Genomic DNA, 23,208 nt, shown 5'->3' with positions numbered 1-23,208 from the left:
AGTATTAGTGGTTTGGGGTTAGTGTTAGCGGTTAGTATTAATGGTTAGTAGTTTGTGTCGGGGGGCTGGGGTCAGTTTGTTATATCTGGAGTACTTCTCCTGTCCAATTCGGTGTCCTGTGTGAATCTAAGTGTGCGTTCTCTAATTCTCTCCTTCTCTCTCTCTTTCTCTCTCTCGGAGGACCTAAGCCCTAGGACCATGCCCCAGGACTACCTGACATGATGACTCCTTGCTGTCCCCAGTCCACCTGGCCGTACTGCTGCTCCAGTTTCAACTGTTCTGCCTTATTATTATTCGACCATGCTGGTCATTTATGAACATTTGAACATCTTGGCCATGTTCTGTTATAATCTCCACCCGGCACAGCCGGAAGAGGACTGGCCACCCCACATATGCTCTCTCTAATTCTCTTTCTTTCTCTCTCTCTCGGAGGACCATGCCCCAGGACTACCTGACATGATGACTCCTTGCTGTCCCCAGTCCACCTGGCCGTGCTGCTGCTCCAGTTTCAACTGTTCTGCCTTATTATTATTCGACCATGCTGGTCATTTATGAACATTTGAACATCTTGTCCATGTTCTGTTATAATCTCTACCCGGCACAGCCAGAAGAGGACTGGCCACCCCACATAGCCTGGTTCCTCTCTAGGTTTCTTCCTAGGTTTTGGCCTTTCTCGGGAGTTTTTCCTAACCACCGTGCTTCTACACCTGCATTGCTTGCTGTTTGGGGTTTTAGGCTGGGTTTCTGTACAGCACTTTGAGATATCAGCTGATGTACGAAGGGCTATATAAATAAATTTGATTTGATTTGATTTGGTTAGGGGTTAGTATTAGGGGTTAGTGGTTGGTATTAGGGGTTAGTATTATGGGTTAGGGGTTAATATTAGGGGTTAGTGTTAGGGGTTAGTATTCGGGGTTAGTATTAGGGGTTACTGTTAGGGGTTAGTAGTAGGGGTTAGTGTTAGGGGTTAGTATAAGGGGTTAGGGGTTAGTGTTAGGGGTTAGTATTAGGGGTTAGGGTTTAGTATTAGGGGTTAGTATTAGGGGTTAGGGGTTAGTATTAGGGGTTAATATTTGTGGTTCGGGGTTAGTATTAGGGGTTAGTGTTAGGGGTTAGTGTTAGGGGTTAATATTAGTGGTTAGGGGTTAATATTAGTGGTTAGGGGTTAGTATTAGTTGTTAGGGGTTAGTGTTAGGGGTTAGTATTAGTAGTTAGTATTAGGGATTAGTATTATGGGTTCGGGGTTAATATTAGGGGTTAGGGGTTGGTATTAGGGGTTAGTATTATGGGTTAGGGGTTAATATTAGGGGTTAGGGGTTAGTGTTAGGGGTTAGTATTAGGGGTTGGAGGTTAGTGTTTGGGGTTAGAATTAGGGGTTAGTATTAGGGGTTAGGGGTTAGTATTAGGGGTTAATATTTGTGGTTCGGGGTTAGTATTAGGGGTTAGTGTTAGGGGTTAGTGTTAGGGGTTAATATTAGTGGTTAGGGGTTAATATTAGTGGTTAGGGGTTAGTATTAGTTGTTAGGGGTTAGTGTTAGGGGTTAGTATTAGTAGTTAGTATTAGGGATTAGTATTATGGGTTCGGGGTTAATATTAGGGGATAGGGGTTGGTATTAGGGGTTAGTATTATGGGTTAGGGGTTAATATTAGGGGTTAGGGGTTAGTGTTAGGGGTTAGTATTAGGGGTTGGAGGTTAGTGTTTGGGGTTAGAATTAGGGGTTAGTATTAGGGGTTAGTATTAGTGGTTAATATTAGGGGTTAGTATTAGTGGTTAGTATTAGGGGTTAGTGTTAGGGGTTAGTATTAGTGGTTAGGGGTTAGTGTTAGCGGTTAGTATTAATGGTTAGTATTAGAGGTTAGTATTATGGGTTAGGGGTTAATATTAGGGGTTAGGGGTTGGTATTAGGGGTTAGTATTATGGGTTAGGGGTTAATATTAGGGGTTAGGGGTTCGTATTAGTGGTTAGTATTAGGGGTTAGTATTATGGGTTAGTGTTAGGGGTTAGTATTAGGGGTTAATATTAGCAGTTAGGGGTTGGTATTAGGGGTTAGTATTATGGGTTAGGGGTTAATATTAGGGGTAGGGGTTAGTGTTAGGGGTTAGTATTAGGGGTTAGGGGTTAGTGTTAGGGGTTAGTATTAGGTGTTTGGGGTAAGTATTAGGGGTTAGTATAAGAGGTCAGTGTTAGGGGTTAGTATTTGTGGTTAGGAGTTAGTATTAGGGGTTAGGGTTTAGTATTAGGGGTTAGTATAAGGGGTTAGGGGTTAGTGTTAGGGGTTAGTATTAGGGGTTAGTATTAGGGGTTAGTATTAGGGGTTAGTATAAGGGGTTAGGGGTTAGTGTTAGGGGTTAGTATTAGGGGTTAGTATTAGGGGTTAGGGGTTAGTATTAGGGGTTAGGGGTTAGTATTAGGGGTTAGTATTAGGGGTTAGTATTAGGGGTTAGTGTTAGGGGTTAGTGTTAGGGGTTAATATTAGTGGTTAGGGGTTAACATTAGTGGTTAGGGGTTAGTATCAGTTGTTAGGGGTTAGTGTTAGGGGTTAGTATTAGTGGTTAGTATTAGGGATTAGTATTATGGGTTAGGGGTTAATATTAGGGGTTAGGGGTTGGTATTAGGGGTTAGTATTATGGGTTAGGGGTTAATATTAGGGGTTAGGGGTTAGTGTTAGGGGTTAGTGTTAGGGGTTAGAATTAGGGGTTAGTATTAGGGGTTAGTATTAGTGGTTAGGGGTTAATATTAGTGGTTAGTATTAGGGGTTAGTGTTAGGGGTTAGTATTAGTGGTTAGGGGTTAGTGTTAGCGGTTAGGGGTTAGTATTAGAAGTTAGTATTATGGGTTAGGGGTTAATATTAGGGGTTAGGGGTTGGTATTAGGGGTTAGTATTATGGGTTAGGGGTTAATATTAGGGGTTAGGGGTTAGTATTAGTGGTTAGTATTAGGGGTTAGTGTTAGCGGTTAGGGGTTAGTATTAATGGTTAGGGGTTAATATTAGGGGTTAGGGGTTGGTATTAGGGGTTAGTATTATGGGTTAGGGGTTAATATTAGGGGTTAGGGGTTGGTGTTAGGGGTTAGTATTAGGGGTTAGTGTTAGTTATTAGGGGTTAGTGTTAGCTTTTTTTAAATCCAAGATGGCGTAGCAGTCGGACGTCTTGTCGTGTCGTGTCCCTTGTATATATCGTTTTTTTTTTAAAACATATTCGTCTTCACATATCCTTTAAAACATTTTGCGAACCCTCAACATCTAAATACTCTCCTGCAACCCGCCTCACCCAATGTAGCGTGGATCTGCTTTTTTTTTCTTCTAAAGTATATATATTTACTTCGGATCCGGAACCCCTCAACTGAAGCTAGCCTGAAGCTAGCCTGAAACTACCAGCTATCAGTCAGCAAACCATTGCTAGCGGTCTTCAGCTAACCTTTAGCTCGGAAAGCTCTCGCCAGTTCGAACAACGCGACTCTAACCAGAGCATAACGGACCTATTATTTGTATTTTTATTTCTATCCCCGGATTCCCACCGCAAACGGAATATTCTCATCTGGATCTTCACAACTAGCTAACTGCAACACCGGCTGATTACTCCTGGCTAGCGTTTCCATCCACTGAGCTTGAAGCTAGCCCGGCCAGAGCTCCTGTGCTACCACCGAAGCATACTCATGGGCTACAATATCAGGACCCACGACCGGTCTATCGATGTCACCGCATGAAGAGGCATAAACAGACTCAACCCCTTGCAATCTGCTTGCTTGCTAATTCGGCCTGCTAACTGTTAGCTTGCTCAGCCCCTGTCTGCTAACTGCTAGCTTGTTTAGCCCCGGCCTATTAACTGTTAGCTTGTTAGCACAGGCCTGCTAACTGTCTGAATCGCCACGTCCCCAGCCAGCCCAACCACTCACTGGACCCATATTTACTTTCAATCTCTTTTCTATTTTTAATTCGATTATACCTCCCGGTAACCTGCCTCACCCAATGTGATACGGAATCTGCTGTTATTTTTAATTTTTAATTTAATTAATTTTAATTTTTTCATTAAATTTTTTTTTTTTTTTTTTAGAACACATTCAAGAACCTCCAGAAGCTAACTAGCTACAAGCTATTTAGCCATGGTTAGCCACTGCTAGCGGCTTTACCTTCTGCACAGTCAGCCAGTTTTTATTTACCTGGATAATACTCGCCAGTCCAGCTTCCCTGCCCCATACACCGCTGCCCCCTGGACACTGATCACCTGGCTACATAGCTGATGCATGCTGGACTGTCCATTAACCACGGTACTCCATTCTGCTTGTTTATGTTTTATCTGTCGGCCCCAGCCGCACTCAGTCTCTGTGTTTAGTTAATCCGACCCTCCCTGCCTAGTCAATGCCATTTTACCTGCTGTTGTTGTGCTAGCTGATTAGCTGTTGTTGTCTCACCTACTGTTTTAGCTAGCTCTCCCAATTCAACACCTGTGATTACTGTATGCCTCCCTGTATGTCTCTCTCAAATGTCAATATGCCTTGTATACTGTTGTTCAGGTTAGTTATCATTGTTTTAGTTTACAATGGAGCCCCTAGTTCCACTCTTCATACCCCTGATACCCCCTTTGTCCCACCTCCCACACATGCGGTGACCTCACTCATTACAACCAGCATGTCCAGAGATGCAACCTCTCTCATCATCACCCAGTGCCTGGGCTTACCTCCGCTGTACCCACACCCCACCATACCCCTGTCTGCGCATTATGCCCTGAATATATTCTACCATGCCCAGAAATCTGCTCCTTTTATTCTCTGTCCCCACCGCTCGAGGTGACCAGTTTTGATAGCCTTTAGCCGCACCCTCATACTACTCCTCCTCTGTTCCGCGGGTGATGTGGAGGTAAACCCAGGCCCTGCATGTCCCCAGGCACCCTCATTTGTTGACTTCTGTGATCGAAAAAGCCTTGGTTTCATGCATGTCAACATCAGAAGCCTCCTCCCTAAGTTTGTTTTACTCACTGCTTTAGCACACTCTGCTAACCCTGATGTCCTTGCCGTGTCTGAATCCTGGCTCAGGAAGGCCACCAAAAATTCTGAGATTTCCATACCCAACTATAACATTTTCCGTCAAGATAGAACTGCCAAAGGGGGAGGAGTTGCAGTCTACTGCAGAGAGAGCCTGCAAAGTAATGTCATACTTTCCAGGTCCATACCCAAACAGTTCGAACTACTATTCTTAAAAATGACTCTCTCCAGAAATAAGTCTCTCACTGTTGCCGCCTGCTACCGACCCCCCTCAGCTCCCAGCTGTGCCCTGGACACCATTTGTGAATTGATCGCCCCCCCATCTAGCTTCAGAGTTTGTTCTGTTAGGTGACCTAAACTGGGATATGCTTAACACCCCGGCAGTCCTACAATCTAAGCTAGATGCCATCAATCTCACACAAATCATCAAGGAACCCACCAGATACAACCTTAATTCTCTAAACAAGAGCACCCTCATAGACGTCATCCTGACCAACTGGCCCTCCAAATACACCTCCGCCGTCTTCAACCAGGATCTCAGCGATCACTGCCTCGTTGCCTGCATCCGCCACGGAGCCACAGTCAAACGACCACCCCTCATCACTGTCAAACGTTCCCTAAAACACTTCTGTGAGCAGGCCTTTCTAATCGACCTGGCCCGGGTATCCTGGAAGGACATTGACCTCATCCCGTCAGTTGAGGATGCCTGGTTATTCTTTAAAAGTAACTTCCTCACCATTTTAGATAAGCATGCTCGGTTCAAAAAATGCAGAACTAAGAACAGATATAGCCCTTGGTTCACTCCAGACCTGACTGCCCTCGACCAACACAAAAACATCCTGTGGCGGACTGCAATAGCATCGAATAGTCCCCGCCTTATCTCAGTTCACTGGTCACGATGGCAACACCCACCCGTAGCACGCGCTCCAGCAGGTGTATCTCACTGATCATCCCTAAAGCCAACACCTCATTTGGCCGCCTTTCGTTACATTTTTCTGCTGCCTGTGACTGGAACGAATTGCAGAAATCGCTGAAGTTGGAGACTTTTATCTCCCTCACCAACTTCAAACATCTGATATCTGAGCAGCTAACCGATCGCTGCAGCTGTACATAGTCTTATCGGTAAATAGCCCACCCAATTTTACCTACCTCATCTCCATACTGTTTTTATTTATTTACTTTTCTGCTCTTTTGCACATCAATATCTCTACCTGTACATGACCACCTGATCATTTATCAGTCCAGTGTTAATCTGCAAAATTGTAATTATTTGCCTACCTCCTCATGCCTTTTGCACACAATGTATATAGACCCTTTTTTTCTACTGTGTTATTGACTTGTTTATAGTTTACTCAATGTGTAACTCTGTGTTGTCTGTTCACACTGCTATGCTTTATCTTGGCCAGGTTGCAGTTGCAAATGAGAACTTGTTCTCAAATAGCCTACCTGGTTCAATAAAGGTGAAAAAAAGGGGTTAGTAGTAGGGGTTAGTATTAGGGGTTAGTGTTAGGGGTTAGTATTAGGGGTTAGTGTTAGGGGTTAGTAGTAGGGGTTAGTGTTAGGGGTTAGTATTAGGGGTTAGTATTAGGAGTTAGTATTAGGGGTTAGGGGTTAGTATTAGGGGTTAGTATAAGGGGTCAGGGGTTAGTGTTAGGGGTTAATATTAGGGGTTAGGGGTTAGTGTTAGGGGTTAGTATTAGGGGTTAGTGTTAGGGGTTAGTATTAGGGGTTAGTATTAGGGGTTAGTGTTAGGGGTTCGTATTAGTGGTTAGTATTAGGGATTAGTATTATGGGTTTGGGGTTAATATTAGGGGTTAGGGGTTAGTGTTAGGGGTTAGTATTAGTGGTTAGGGGTTAATATTAGGGGTTAGTATTAGTGGTTAGGGGTTAGTATTAGGGGTTAGTGTTAAGGGTTAGAATTATGGGTTAGTATTAGGGGTTAGTATTAGTGGTTAGGGGTTAATATTAGGGGTTAGTATTAGTGGTTAGTATTAGTGGTTAGGGGTTAGTGTTATAGCGGTTCGGGGTTAGTATTAATGGTTAGTATTAGAGGTTAGTATTATGGGTTAGGGGTTAATATTAGGGGTTAGGGGTTGGTATTAGGGGTTAGTATTATGGGTTAGGGGTTAATATTAGGGGTTAGGGGTTAGTATTAGTGGTTAGTATTAGGGGTTAGTATTAGTGGTTAGGGGTTAGTGTTAGCGGTTAGGGGTTAGTATTAATGGTTAGGGGTTAATATTAGGGGTTAGGGTTTAGTATTAGGGGTTAGTATTAGGCGTTAGTATAAGGGGTTAGTATAAGGGGTTTGGGGTTAGTGTTTGGGGTTAGTATTTGGGGTTAGGGGTTAGTGTTAGGGGTTAGTATTAGGGGTTAGTATTAGGGGTTAGTATAAGGGGTTATGGTTTAGTATTAGGGGTTAGTAGTAGGGGTTAATATTAGGGGTTAGGGTTTAGTATTAGGGGTTAGTATTAGGGTTTAGGGGTTTGTGTTTGGGGTTAGTATTAGGGGTTAGAGTTTAGTATTAGGGGTTAGTATAAGGGGTTAGGGGTTAGTGTTAGGGGTTAGGGTTTAGTATTAAGGGTTATTATTAGGGGTTAGGGGTTAGTATTAGGGGTTAGGGTTTAGTATGAGGGATTAGGGGTTATTATTAGGGGTTAATATTAGGGGTTAGGGGTTAGTAGTAGGGGTTAGTAGTAGTGTCGTACCTTACAGATGAGCTGGTCTCTGTATTCCCCCCACATGTTGGTGAAGGATGTGATGTCGATGGTTTGAGTCTCAAACGCTCCCAGAATGCCACAATCTGGGTGGACGAAGAACGCTGCACCCTTCCCATGGGCCAACAGCCCACTCACAAACCCTGTCAGTATATACAGGACCACACAGTCACAACACAGTTCAGTCAGAACAGTCCCCTGTATTCAGGGGATGAAACATGAAATGATTTCTGTGTAAATGAATCCTACTGTGTACCTTCCTGTGCCTTGTCCTCTACTTTCTTAGCTTGAACAGAGTGTAAAGGCTTCCTCACATGCAGGCCCCTGAAACACAGAGTCAATGCACAGATTAACATAACAGAGGTGAGACAAAAGTATGTATTCGATGCAAACAATTCAAAGAAAAATACTAATGTATGAAACACATGAACAGATGGTTTAGAGAATAATAACCTAACGTAGCAGGCGTAAAAATAGTTCCCACATCCGGTTTTCAGGGGTAACGGAAGCCATGTTGAAGATACTGTATCCCTGAAAACCAGATGTTAGTCATTTCAGGCGACCCCGCATAAACTAAGAAAATACAGACTGTACCTCTGCTGCGATTGGCCGGCTGGTGGTGAGGGGGCGTGTCCAGTGAAGTACTCCGCCTCCAGAGTGAAGGGGGCTGGGATTGCTGTGTGATTGGTTATAACCAGCTGCTTGGTTATTGGTCGCTTCAACAGGACGTTGTCTCCAAAGTCCAGAACCAACGATACAGCAGGGTCCTCTTCATCGAATCCGGGACTGGAGAGAAGACACACATGATCTAATTAGCCATCTAGCACGCTCTGAACACCTGTGGTAATTAGCTATCTAGCATGCTCTGAACACCTGTGGTAATTAGCCATCTAGCATGCTCTGAACACCTGTGGTAATTAGCTATCTAGCATGCTCTGAACACCTGTGGTAATTAGCCATCTAGCATGCTCTGAACACCTGTGGTAATTAGCCATCTAGCATGCTCTGAACACCTGTGGTAATTAGCTATCAGCACGCTCTGAACACCTGTGGTAATTAGCTATCTAGCATGCTCTGAACACCTGTGGTAATTAGCCATCTAGCATGCTCTGAACACCTGTGGTAATTAGCTATCTAGCATGCTCTGAACACCTGTGGTAATTAGCCATCTAGCATGCTCTGAACACCTGTCGTAATTAGCTATCTAGCACGCTCTGAACACCTGTGGTAATTAGCTATCTAGCATGCTCTGAACACCTGTGGTAATTAGCCATCTAGCATGCTCTGAACACCTGTGGTAATTAGCTATCTAGCACGCTCTGAACACCTGTGGTAATTAGCTATCTAGCATGCTCTGAACACCTGTGGTAATTAGCCATCTAGCATGCTCTGAACACCTGTGGTAATTAGCTATCTAGCACGCTCTGAACACCTGTGGTAATTAGCTATCTAGCATGCTCTGAACACCTGTGGTAATTAGCCATCTAGCATGCTCTGAACACCTGTGGTAATTAGCTATCTAGCACGCTCTGAACACCTGTGGTAATTAGCTATCTAGCATGCTCTGAACACCTGTGGTAATTAGCCATCTAGCATGCTCTGAACACCTGTGGTAATTAGCTATCTAGCACGATCTGAACACCTGTAGTAATTAGCTATCTAGCACGCTCTGAACACCTGTGGTAATTAGCTATCTAGCATGCTCTGAACACCTGTGGTAATTAACTATCTAGCACGCTCTGAACACCTGTGGTAATTAGCTATCTAGCATGCTCTGAACACCTGTGGAAATTAGCCATCTAGCATGCTCTGAACACCTGTGGTAATTAGCTATCTAGCATGCTCTGAACACCTGTGGTAATTAGCTATCTAGCATGATCTGAACACCTGTGGTAATTAGCTATCTAGCTATCTAGCATGCTATACATAGATGCATTTGTCTGTTTTGGCTGCCAAAGCCAGCTACCTCTGAAAATAACAATGTCCTTGCTGCCAAAGCCAGTCTACCTCTGAATATAACAATGTCCTTGCTACCTAGAGACTGGAACACAGTAAGACAGTAGGACACGTACCAGTCTCTATGTAGAGAGTAGGACACGTTGAGTCTCTGGGCTGTAGAGAAGAATCGCAAAACCAGAGGATCTTTCATCCCTGTCACCTCACACAACGCTGCTACTGCACTTAACTCCATCTACAGGGAAGGACAGGGATGGAGAGATGAGACAGATATCAGTCACTTAGAGGTGTGTTGCTCTTAGTTGTAGTTGCTGTAGAGAGCTGTGTTCAGTGCCCAGTGGATGGATAGGTACTTATAATATAATGTACAGTGGGGTGGCTGGATACTAACATCAGTCTGAGCTGTGTTTAATGTAGTAAACTAACACCAGTCTGAGCTGTGTTTAATGTAGTAAACTAACACCAGTCTGAGCTGTGTTTAATGTCGTAAACTAACACCAGTCTGAGCTGTTTAATGTAGTAAACTAACACCAGTCTGAGCTGTGTTTAATGTAGTAAACTAACACCAGTCTGAGCTGTGTTTAATGTCGTAAACTAACACCAGTCTGAGCTGTGTTTAATGTAGTAAACTAACACCAGTCTGAGCTGTTTAATGTCGTAAACTAACACCAGTCTGAGCTGTGTTTAATGTAGTAAACTAACACCAGTCTGAGCTGTTTAATGTAGTAAACTAACACCAATCTGAGCTGTGTTTAATGTAGTAAACTAACACCAGTCTGAACTGTGTTTCATGTAGTAAACTAACACCAGTCTGAGCTGTTTAATGTAGTAAACTAACACCAGTCTGAGCTGTTTAATGTAGTAAACTAACACCAGTCTGAGCTGTGTTTAATGTCGTAAACTAACACCAGTCTGAGCTGTTTAATGTAGTAAACTAACACCAGTCTGAGCTGTGTTTAATGTCGTATACTAACACCAGTCTGAGCTGTGTTTAATGTAGTAAACTAACACCAGTCTGAGCTGTGTTTAATGTCGTAAACTAACACCAGTCTGAGCTGTGTTTAATGTCGTAAACTAACTCCAGTCTGAGCTGTGTTTAATGTCGTAAACTAACTCCAGTCTGAGCTGTTTAATGTCGTAAACTAACACCAGTCTGAGCTGTTTAATGTAGTAAACTAACACCAGTCTGAGCTGTTTAATGTAGTAAACTAACACCAGTCTGAGCTGTGTTTAATGTCGTAAACTAACACCAGTCTGAGCTGTTTAATGTAGTAAACTAACACCAGTCTGAGCTGTGTTTCATGTAGTAAACTAACACCAGTCTGAGCTGTTTAATGTCGTAAACTAACACCAGTCTGAGCTGTTTAATGTAGTAAACTAACACCAGTCTGAGCTGTTTAATGTCGTAAACTAACACCAGTCTGAGCTGTGTTTAATGTAGTAAACTAACACCAGTCTGAGCTGTGTTTAGTGTAGTAAACTAACACCAGTCTGAGCTGTTTAATGTAGTAAACTAACACCAGTCTGAGCTGTGTTTAATGTAGTAAACTAACACCAGTCTGAGCTGTTTAATGTCGTAAACTAACACCAGTCTGAGCTGTGTTTAATGTAGTAAACTAACACCAGTCTGAGCTGTTTAATGTAGTAAACTAACACCAGTCTGAACTGTGTTTCATGTAGTACAGTCGTGGCCAAATGTTTTGAAAATGACACAAATATTAATTTCCACAAAGTTTGCTGCTTCAGTGTCTTTAGATATTTTTGTCAGATGTTACTATGGAATACTGAAGTATAATTACAAGTATTTCATGAGTGTCAAAGGCTTTTATTGACAATTACATGAAGTTGATGCAAAGAGTCAATATTTGCAGTGTTGACCCTTCTTTTTCAAGACCTCTGCAATCCTCCCTGGCATGCTGTCAATTAACTTCTGGGCCACATCCTGACTGATGGCAGCCCATTATTGCATAATCAATGCTTGGAGTTTGTCAGAAATTTGTGGGGTTTTGTTTGTCCACCCGCGTCTTGAGGATTGACCACAAGTTCTTAATGGGATTAAGGTCTGGGCAGTTTCCTGGCCATGGACCCAAAATATCAATGTTTTGTTCCCCGAGCCACTTAGTTATCACTTTTGCCTTATGACAAGGTGCCCCATCATGCTGGAAAATGCACTGTTCGTCACCAAACTGTTCCTGGATGGCTGAGAGAAGTTGCTCTCGGAGGATGTGTTGGTACCATTCTTTATTTATGGCTGTGTTCTTAGGCAAAATTGTGAGTGAGCCCACTGGCTGAGAAGCAACCCCACACATGAATGGTCTCAGGATGCTTTACTGTTGGCATGACACAGGACTGATGGTAGCACTCACCTTGTCTTCTCCAGACAAGCTTTTTTCCAGACGCCCCAAACAATCGGAAAGGCGATTCATCAGAGAAAATGACTATACCCCAGTCCTCAGCAGTCCAATCCCAGTACCTTTTACAGAATATCAGTCTGTCCCTGATGTTTTTCCTGGAGAGAAGTGGCCTCTTTGCTGCCCTTCTTGACACCAGGCCATCCTCCAAAAGTCTGTTCCTCACTGTGCATGCAGATGCACTCACACCTGCCTGCTGCCATTCCTGAGCAAGCTCTGTACTGGTGGTGCCCCGATCCCGCAGCTGAATCAACTTTAGGAGACGGTCCTGGCGCTTGCTGGACTTTCTTGGGCGCCCTGAAGCCTTCTTCACAACAATTGAACCGCTCTCCTTGAAGTTCTTGATGATCCGATAAATGGTTGATTTAGGTGCAATCTTACTGGCAGCAATATCCTTGCCTTTGAAGCCCTTTTTGTGCAAAGCAATGATGACAGCATGTGTTTCCTTGCAGGTAACCATGGTTGACAGAGGAAGAACAATAATTCCAAGCACCACCCTCCTGTTGAAGATTCCAATCTGTTATTCGAACTCAATAAGCATGACAGAGTGATCTCCAGCCTCACCAACACTCACACCTGTGTTAATGAGAGAATCACTGACATGATGTCAGCTGGTCCTTTTGTGGCAGGACTGAAATGCAGTGGAAATGATTTTTTTGGGGATTCAGTTCATTTGCATGGCAAAGAGGGACTTTGCAATTAATTGCAATTCATCTGATCACTCTTCATAACATTCTGGAGTATTTGAAAATTGCAATCATACACACTGAGGCAGCAGACTTTGTGAAAATTAATATTCGTGTCATTCTCAAAACTTTTGTCAACGACTGTATACTAACATCAGTATGAACTGGGTTTAATGGAGTAAACTAACATCAGTGTGAGCTGTGAAGGACACGGTGACGTCCTTCCTGGCGTTGGGTCCCAGAGTTCCAGAGGATGGAGTGAAATTAGCCGAGCACAGAGACGCCTGCTGGCCCTGGAGCTGATGGATTTAGGGAGGAACGGGGGACGGAAGAAGGGGAGAGAGGGGAGGATCACAGATGGAATAGATTAGATACTGTGGCAGAAAAACTAATGAGTGAGGAGAAGTCTCTCTAAAGAACCATAGAGAGAATCATCTTAACCCACCATGGTTCAGGTGTAGTGAACAGGTAGGTGACCCACCATGGTTCAGGGGTAGTGAACAGGTAGGTGACCCACCATGGTTCAGGTGTAGTGAACAGGTCGGTGACCCACCATGGTCCAGGTGTAGTGAACAGGTAGGTGACCCACCATGGTCCAGGTGTAGTGAACAGGTAGGTGACCCACCATGGTTCAGGTGTAGTGAACAGGTAGGTGACCCACCATGGTCCAGGTGTAGTGAACAGGTAGGTGACCCACCATGGTCCAGGTGTAGTGAACAGGTAGGTGACCCACCATGGTTCAGGTGTAGTGAACAGGTAGGTGACCCACCATGGTTCAGGTGTAGTGGACAGGTAGGTGACCCACCATGGTTCAGGTGTAGTGAACAGGTAGGTGACCCACCATGGTTCAGGTGTAGTGAACATGTAAGTGACCACCATGGTTCAGGTGTAGTAAACAGGTAGGTGACCCACCATGGTCCAGGTGTAGTGAACAGTTAGGTGACCCACCATGGTTCAGGTGTAGTGAACAGGTAGGTGACCCACCATGGTCCAGGTGTAGTGGACAGGTAGGTGACCCACCATGGTCCAGGTGTAGTGAACAGGTAGGTGACCCACCATGGTCCAGGGGTAGTGAACAGGTAGGTGACCCACCATGGTTCAGGTGTAGTGAACAGGTAGGTGACCCACCATGGTCCAGGTGTAGTGAACAGGTAGGTGACCCACCATGGTTCAGGTGTAGTGAACAGGTAGGTGACCCACCATGGTTCAGGTGTAGTGAACAGGTAGGTGACCCACCATGGTCCAGGTGTAGTGAACAGGTAGGTGACCCACCATGGTTCAGGTGTAGTAAACAGGTAGGTGACCCACCATGGTTCAGGTGTAGTGAACAGGTAGGTGACCCACCATGGTCCAGGTGTAGTGAACAGGTAGGTGACCCACCATGGTTCAGGTGTAGTGAACAGGTAGGTGACCCACCATGGTCCAGGTGTAGTGAATAGGTAGGTGACCCACCATGGTTCAGGTGTAGTGGACAGGTAGGTGACCCACCATGGTCCAGGTGTAGTGAATAGGTAGGTGACCCACCATGGTCCAGGTGTAGTGAACAGGTAGGTGACCCACCATGGTTCAGGTGTAGTGAACAGGTAGGTGACCCACCATGGTCCAGGTGTAGTGAACAGGTAGGTGACCCACCATGGTTCAGGTGTAGTGAACAGGTAGGTGACCCACCATGGTCCAGGTGTAGTGAACAGGTAGGTGACCCACCATGGTTCAGGTGTAGTGAACAGGTAGATGACCCACCATGGTCCAGGTGTAGTGAACAGGTAGGTGACCCACCATGGTCCAGGTGTAGTGAACATGTAGGTGACCCACCATGGTTCAGGTGTAGTGAACAGGTAGGTGACCCACCATGGTCCAGGTGTAGTGAACATGTAGGTGACCACCATGGTTCAGGTGTAGTGAACAGGTAGGTGACCCACCATGGTCCAGGTGTAGTGAACAGGTAGGTGACCCACCATGGTTCAGGTGTAGTGAACAGGTAGATGACCCACCATGGTCCAGGTGTAGTGAACAGGTAGGTGACCCACCATGGTTCAGGTGTAGTGAACAGGTAGATGACCCACCATGGTCCAGGTGTAGTGAACAGGTAGGTGACCCACCATGGTTCAGGTGTAGTGAACAGGTAGGTGACCCACCATGGTTCAGGTGTAGTGAACAGGTAGGTGACCCACCATGGTCCAGGTGTAGTGAACAGGTAGGTGACCCACCATGGTTCAGGTGTAGTGAACAGGTAGGTGACCCACCATGGTTCAGGTGTAGTGAACAGGTAGATGACCCAACATGGTCCAGGTGTAGTGAACAGGTAGGTGACCCACCATGGTTCAGGTGTAGTGAACAGGTAGGTGAACCACCATGGTCCAGGTGTAGTGAACAGGTAGGTGACCCACCATGGTTCAGGTGTAGTGAACAGGTAGGTGACCCACCATGGTTCAGGTGTAGTGAACAGGTCGGTGACCCACCATGGTTCAGGTGTAGTGAACAGGTAGGTGACCCACCATGGTTCAGGTGTAGTGAACAGGTAGGTGACCCACCATGGTTCAGGTGTAGTGAACAGGTCGGTGATCCACCGTGGTTCAGGTGTAGTGAACAGGTAGGTGACCCACCGTGGTTCAGGTGTAGTGAACAGGTAGGTGACCCACCATGGTCCAGGTGTAGTGAACAGGTAGGTGACTCACCATGGTTCAGGTGTAGTGAACAGGTAGGTGACCCACCATGGTTCAGGTGTAGTGAACAGGTAGGTGACCCACCATGGTTCAGGTGTAGTGAACAGGTAGGTGACCCACCATGGTTCAGGTGTAGTGAACAGGTAGGTGACCCACCATGGTTCAGGTGTAGTGAACAGGTAGGTGACCCACCATGGTTCAGGTGTAGTGAACAGGTAGGTGACTCACCATGGTTCAGGTGTAGTGAACAGGTAGGTGACCCACCATGGTTCAGGTGTAGTGAACAGGTAGGTGACCCACCATGGTTCAGGTGTAGTGAACAGGTAGGTGACCCACCATGGTTCAGGTGTAGTGAACAGGTAGGTGACCCACCATGGTTCAGGTGTAGTGAACAGGTAGGTGACCCACCATGGTTCAGGTGTAGTGAACAGGTAGGTGACCCACCATGGTCCAGGTGTAGTGAACAGGTAGGTGACCCACCATGGTTCAGGTGTAGTGAACAGGTAGGTGACCCACCATGGTTCAGGTGTAGTGAACAGGTCGGTGACCCACCATGGTTCAGGTGTAGTGAACAGGTAGGTGACCCACCATGGTTCAGGTGTAGTGAACAGGTAGGTGACCCACCATGGTCCAGGTGTAGTGAACAGGTCGGTGACCCACCATGGTTCAGGTGTAGTGAACAGGTAGGTGACCCACCATGGTTCAGGTGTAGTGAACAGGTAGGTGACCCACCATGGTTCAGGTGTAGTGAACAGGTCGGTGACCCACCATGGTTCAGGTGTAGTGAACAGGTAGGTGACCCACCATGGTTCAGGTGTAGTGAACAGGTAGGTGACCCACCATGGTCCAGGTGTAGTGAGCAGGCAGCAGGGTCTGGTTGATCAGGGTGATGGAACCCCGGGCAGGAACTCCGACATAGAGCTCAGAGAATACCAGATCACAGGTTAACAGACACACTTGAGGAGAGTGGACATCTGCCTGCACCGACAGGTGACTGGAGAGGGGTACAGACAGGTACAAAACACAGTTACAGGTGACTGGAGAGGGGGACAGACAGGTACAAAACACAGGTACAGGTGACTGGAGAGGGGGACAGACAGGTACAAAACACAGGTACAGGTGACTGGAGAGGCGGACAGACAGGTACAGGTGACTGGAGAGGGGGACAGACAGGTACAAAACACAGTTACAGGTGACTGAAGAGGGGGACAGACAGGTAGAGGTGACTGGAGAGGGGGACAGACAGGTACAGGTGACTGGAGAGAGAGACAGACAGGTACAAAACACAGTTACAGGTGACTGAAGAGGGGGACAGACAGGTAGAGGTGACTGGAGAGGGGGACAGACAGGTACAGGTGACTGGAGAGAGAGACAGACAGGTACAAAACACAGTTACAGGTGACTGGAGAGGGAGACAGACAGGTACAAAACACAGTTACAGGTGACTGAAGAGGGAGACAGACAGGTACAGGTGACTGGAGAGGGGGACAGACAGGTACAGGTGACTGGAAAGGGGGACCGACAGGTACAAAACACAATTACAGTTGATGGGAGAGGGGGACAGACAGGTACAAAACACAGTTACAGTTGAATGAAGAGGGGGACAGACAGGTACAGGTGACTGGAGAGGGGGACAGACAGGTACAAAACACAGATACAGGTGACTGAAGAGGGGGGCAGACAGGTACAGGTGACTGGAGAGGGGGACAGACAGGTACAGGTGACTGGAAAGGGGGACAGAGAGGCACAAAACACAATTACAGTTGATGGGAGAGGGGGACAGACAGGTACAGGTGACTGGAGAGGGGGACAGACAGGTACAAAAAACAGATACAGGTGACTGAAGAGGGGGGCAGACAGGTACAGGTGACTGGAGAGGGGGACAGACAGGTACAGGTGACTGGAGAGGGGGACAGACAGGTACAGGTGACTGGAGAGGGGGACAGACAGGTACAAAACCCAGTTACAGTTGACTGAAGAGGGGGACAGACAGGTACAGGTGACTGGAGACAGAAACAGTACAGTTACAGGTGACTGGAGACAGGACCAGTACAGGTGACTGGAGACAGGACCAGTACAGTTAGAGGTGACTGGAGACAGGACCAGTACAGTTAGAGGTGACTGGAGACAGGACCAGTACAGGTGACTGGATACAGGACCAGTACAGTTACAGGTCACTGGAGACAGGAACAGTACAGTTACAGGTGACTGGAGACAGAACCAGTACAGTTAGAGGTGACTGGAGACAGGACCAGTACAGTTACAGGAGACAGGGCCAGTACAGTTAGAGGTGACTGGAGACAGAACCAGTACAGTTACAGATGACTGGAGACAGAACCAGTACAGTTACAGGAGACAGGGCCAGTACAGTTAGAGGTGACTGGAGACAGAACCAGTATAGTTACAGGTGACTGGAGACAGGACCAGTACAGTTAGACGTGACTGGAGACAGGACCAGTACAGTTACAGGTGACTGGAGACAGAACCAGTAGAGTTAGAGGTGACTGGAGAAAGGCCACTACAGTTACAGGTGACTGGAGACAGAACCAGTACAGGAGACAGGGCAGGTACAGTTAGGTGACTGGAGACAGAACCAGTACAGGAGACAGGGCCAGTACAGTTAGGTGACTGGAGACAGGACAAATACAGTTACAGGTGACTGGAGACAGAACCAGTATAGTTAGAGGTGACTGGAGACAGAACCAGTACAGTTAGAGGTCACTGGAGACAGAACCAGAACAGTTACAGGAGACAGGGCCAGTACAGTTAGAGGTGACTGGAGACAGAACCAGTACAGTTACAGGTGACTGGAGACAGAACCAGTATAGTTAGAGGTGACTGGAGACAGAACCAGTACAGTTAGAGGTCACTGGAGACAGAACCAGTACAGTTACGGGTGACTGGAGACACAACCAGTACAGTTAGACATGACTGGAGACAGAACCAGTACAGGTGACTGGAGACAGGAGACGGAACCAGCACAGTTAGAGGTGACTGGAGACAGGACCAGTACAGGTGACTGGATACAGGACCAGTACAGTTACAGGTCACTGGAGACAGGAACAGTACAGTTACAGGTGACTGGAGACAGAACTAGTACAGTTACAGGTGACTGGAGACAGAACAAGTACAGTTAGAGGTGACTGGAGACAGAACCAGTGCAGTTTGAGGTGACTGGAGACAGAACCGTTACATTTAGAGGTGACTGGAGACAGAACCAGTACATTTAGAGGTGACTGGAGAAAGAACCAGTACAGTTAGAGGTGACTGGAGACAGGACCAGTACAGTTAGACGTGACTGGAGACAGGACCAGTACAGTTACAGGTGACTGGAGACAGAACCAGTAGAGTTAGAGGTGACTGGAGAAAGGCCACTACAGTTACAGGTGACTGGAGACAGAACCAGTACAGGAGACAGGGCCAGTACAGTTAGGTGACTGGAGACAGGACAAATACAGTTACAGGTGACTGGAGAGGGCCATTACAGTGAGAGAACTGGAGACCGAACCAGTACAGTTGGAGGTGACTGGAGACAGAACCGGTACAGTTAGAGGTGACTGGAGACAGGACCAGTACAGGTGACTGGATACAGGACCAGTACAGTTACAGGTGACTGGAGACAGGAACAGTACAGGAGACTGGATACAGGACCAGTACAGTTAGAGGTGACTGGAGACAGGACCAGTACAGGTGACTGGATACAGGACCAGTACAGTTAGAGGTGACTGGAGACAGGACCAGTACAGGTGACTGGATACAGGACCAGTACAGTTAGAGATGCCTGGAGACAGAACCAGTACAGTTACAGGTGACTGGAGACAGAACCAGTACAGTTAGAGGTGACTGGAGACAGAACCAGTACAGGTGACTGGATACAGGACCAGTACAGTTACAGGTGACTGGAGACAGGAACAGTACAGGAGACTGGAGACAGGAGACAGAACCAGTACAGTTAGACATGACTGGAGACAGAACCAGTACAGTTACATGTGACTGGAGACAGAACCAGTACAGTTACAGGTGACTGGAGACAGGAGACGGAACCAGCACAGTTAGAGGTGACTGGAGACAGGACCAGTACAGGTGACTGGATACAGGACCAGTACAGTTACAGGTGACTGGAGACAGGACCAGTACAGTTAGAGGTGACTGGAGACAGAACTAGTACAGTTACAGGTGACTGGAGACAGAACAAGTACAGTTAGAGGTGACTGGAGACAGAACCAGTGCAGTTTGAGGTGACTGGAGACAGAACCGTTACATTTAGAGGTGACTGGAGACAGAACCAGTACATTTAGAGGTGACTGGAGAAAGAACCAGTACAGTTAGAGGTGACTGGAGACAGGACCAGTACAGTTAGACGTGACTGGAGACAGGACCAGTACAGTTACAGGTGACTGGAGACAGAACCAGTAGAGTTAGAGGTGACTGGAGAAAGGCCACTACAGTTACAGGTGACTGGAGACAGAACCAGTACAGGAGACAGGGCCAGTACAGTTAGGTGACTGGAGACAGGACAAATACAGTTACAGGTGACTGGAGAGGGCCATTACAGTGAGAGAACTGGAGACCGAACCAGTACAGTTGGAGGTGACTGGAGACAGAACCGGTACAGTTAGAGGTGACTGGAGACAGGACCAGTACAGGTGACTGGATACAGGACCAGTACAGTTAGAGATGCCTGGAGACAGAACCAGTACAGTTACAGGTGACTGGAGACAGAACCAGTACAGTTAGAGGTGACTGGAGACAGAACCAGTACAGGTGACTGGATACAGGACCAGTACAGTTACAGGTGACTGGAGACAGGAACAGTACAGGAGACTGGAGACAGGAGACAGAACCAGTACAGTTAGACATGACTGGAGACAGAACCAGTACAGTTACATGTGACTGGAGACAGAACCAGTACAGTTACAGGTGACTGGAGACAGAACCAGTACAGTTAGAGGTGACTGGATACAGGACCAGTACAGTTACAGGTGACTGGAGACAGGAACAGTACAGTTACAGGTGACTGGAGACAGGACCAGTACAGTTAGAGGTGACTGGAGACAGAACCAGTACAGTTACAGGAGACAGGGCCAGCACAGTTAGAGGTGAATGGAGACAGAACCAGTATAGTTACAGGTGACTGGAGACAGAACCAGTATAGTTAGAGGTGACTGGAGACAGAACCAGTACAGTTAGAGGTCACTGGAGACAGAACCAGTACAGTTACAGGTGACTGGAGACAGAACCAGTACAGTTACAGGAGACAGGGCCAGTACAGTTAGAGGTGACTGGAGACAGGACCAGTACAGGTGACTGGAGACAGGACCAGTACAGTTAGAGGTGACTGGAGACAGAACCAGTACAGTTAGAGGTGACTGGAGACAGGACCAGTACAGTTAGAGGTGACTGGAGACAGGACCAGTACAGGTGACTGGAGACAGGACCAGTACAGTTAGAGGTGACTGGAGACAGAACCAGTACAGTTAGAGGTGACTGGAGACAGGACCAGTACAGTTAGAGGTGACTGGAGACAGGACCAGTACAGGTGACTGGAGACAGGACCAGTACAGTTAGAGGTGACTGGAGACAGGACCAGTACAGGTGACTGGATACAGGACCAGTACAGTTACAGGTGACTGGAGACAGAACCAGTGCAGGTGACTGGATACAGGACCAGTACAGTTACAGGTGACTGGAGACAGGAACAGTACAGTTACAGGTGACTGGAGACAGGACCAGTACAGTTAGAGGTGACTGGAGACAGAACCAGTATAGTTACAGGTGACTGGAGACAGAACCAGTATAGTTACAGGTGACTGGAGACAGAACAAGTACAGTTAGAGGTGACTGGAGACAGAACCAGTGCAGTTTGAGGTGACTGGAGACAGAACCGTTACATTTAGAGGTGACTGGAGACAGAACCAGTAGAGTTAGAGGTGACTGGAGAAAGGCCACTACAGTTACAGGTGACTGGAGACAGAACCAGTACAGGAGACAGGGCCAGTACAGTTAGGTGACTGGAGACAGGACAAATACAGTTACAGGTGACTGGAGAGGGCCATTACAGTGAGAGAACTGGAGACCGAACCAGTACAGTTGGAGGTGACTGGAGACAGAACTGGTACAGTTAGAGGTGACTGGAGACAGGACCAGTACAGGTGACTGGATACAGGACCAGTACAGTTAGAGATGCCTGGAGACAGAACCAGTACAGTTACAGGTGACTGGAGACAGAACCAGTACAGTTAGAGGTGACTGGAGACAGAACCAGTACAGGAGACTGGAGACAGGAGACAGAACCAGTACAGTTAGACATGACTGGAGACAGAACCAGTACAGTTACATGTGACTGGAGACAGAACCAGTACAGTTACAGGTGACTGGAGACAGAACCAGTACAGTTAGAGGTGACTGGAGACAGGACCAGTACAGGTGACTGGATACAGGACCAGTACAGTTACAGGTGACTGGAGACAGAACCAGTACAGTTACAGGTGACTGGAGACAGAACCAGTGCAGGTGACTGGAGACAGAACCAGTACAGTTAGAGGTGACTGGAGACAGAACCAGTACAGTTACAGGTGACTGGAGACAGAACCAGTACAGTTACAGGTGACTGGAGACAGAACCAGTACAGTTACAGGTGACTGGAGACAGAACCAGTACAGTTAGAGGTGACTGGAGACAGGACCAGTACAGGTGACTGGAGACAGGAACAGTACAGTTACAGGTGACTGGAGACAGAACCAGTGCAGGTGACTGGAGACAGAACCAGTACAGTTAGAGGTGACTGGAGACAGAACCAGTACAGTTACAGGTGACTGGAGACAGAACCAGTACAGGTGACTGGAGACAGGAGACAGAACCAGTACAGTTAGAGGTGACTGGAGACAGGACCAGTACAGGTGACTGGATACAGGACCAGTACAGTTACAGGTGACTGGAGACAGGAACAGTACAGTTACAGGTGACTGGAGACAGGACCAGTACAGTTAGAGGTGACTGGAGACAGAACGAGTACAGTTACAGGAGACAGGGCCAGCACAGTTAGAGGTGACTGGAGACAGAACCAGTATAGTTACAGGTGACTGGAGACAGAACCAGTATAGTTACAGGTGACTGGAGAGGGCCATTACAGTGAGAGAACTGGAGACCGAACCAGTACAGTTGGAGGTGACTGGAGACAGAACCGGTACAGTTGACTGGATACAGGACCAGTACAGTTAGAGATGCCTGGAGACAGAACCAGTACAGTTACAGGTGACTGGAGACAGAACCAGTACAGTTAGAGGTGACTGGAGACAGAACCAGTACAGGAGACTGGAGACAGGAGACAGAACCAGTACAGTTAGACATGACTGGAGACAGAACCAGTACAGTTACATGTGACTGGAGACAGAACCAGTACAGTTACAGGTGACTGGAGACAGAACCAGTACAGTTAGAGGTGACTGGAGACAGGACCAGTACAGGTGACTGGATACAGGACCAGTACAGTTACAGGTGACTGGAGACAGAACCAGTACAGTTACAGGTGACTGGAGACAGAACCAGTACAGTTAGAGGTGACTGGAGACAGGACCAGTACAGGTGACTGAAGACAGGAACAGTACAGTTAGAGGTGACTGGAGACAGGACCAGTACAGTTAGAGGTGACTGGAGACAGAACCAGTACAGTTACAGGTGACTGGAGACAGAACCAGTACAGGTGACTGGAGACAGGAGACAGAACCAGTACAGTTAGAGGTGACTGGAGACAGGACCAGTACAGGTGACTGGATACAGGACCAGTACAGTTACAGGT

General features: G+C 46.9%; 1 protein-coding gene across 1 annotated transcript in view; it reads right to left on the bottom strand.

The window, feature by feature from the left end:
* dlec1 (DLEC1 cilia and flagella associated protein) overlaps window positions 1-23,208 on the bottom strand; it is a 197,118-nt gene that overhangs the window by 70,154 nt on the left and 103,756 nt on the right. The window contains exons 21-26 of the mRNA XM_064949696.1: window positions 16,251-16,404; window positions 12,936-13,046; window positions 9,767-9,885; window positions 8,289-8,480; window positions 7,951-8,018; window positions 7,686-7,837 (exon numbers count right to left, since the gene is read on the bottom strand). Of these exons, the coding sequence (XP_064805768.1) occupies window positions 7,686-7,837; window positions 7,951-8,018; window positions 8,289-8,480; window positions 9,767-9,885; window positions 12,936-13,046; window positions 16,251-16,404 (796 nt within the window). The remainder of the gene's footprint in view (window positions 1-7,685; window positions 7,838-7,950; window positions 8,019-8,288; window positions 8,481-9,766; window positions 9,886-12,935; window positions 13,047-16,250; window positions 16,405-23,208) is intronic.

Source organism: Oncorhynchus masou, chromosome 30 (assembly GCF_036934945.1).
Source record: "Oncorhynchus masou masou isolate Uvic2021 chromosome 30, UVic_Omas_1.1, whole genome shotgun sequence".
Lineage (NCBI taxonomy): Eukaryota > Metazoa > Chordata > Actinopteri > Salmoniformes > Salmonidae > Oncorhynchus > Oncorhynchus masou.
This window is presented reverse-complemented; position numbering and strand designations above follow the sequence as displayed.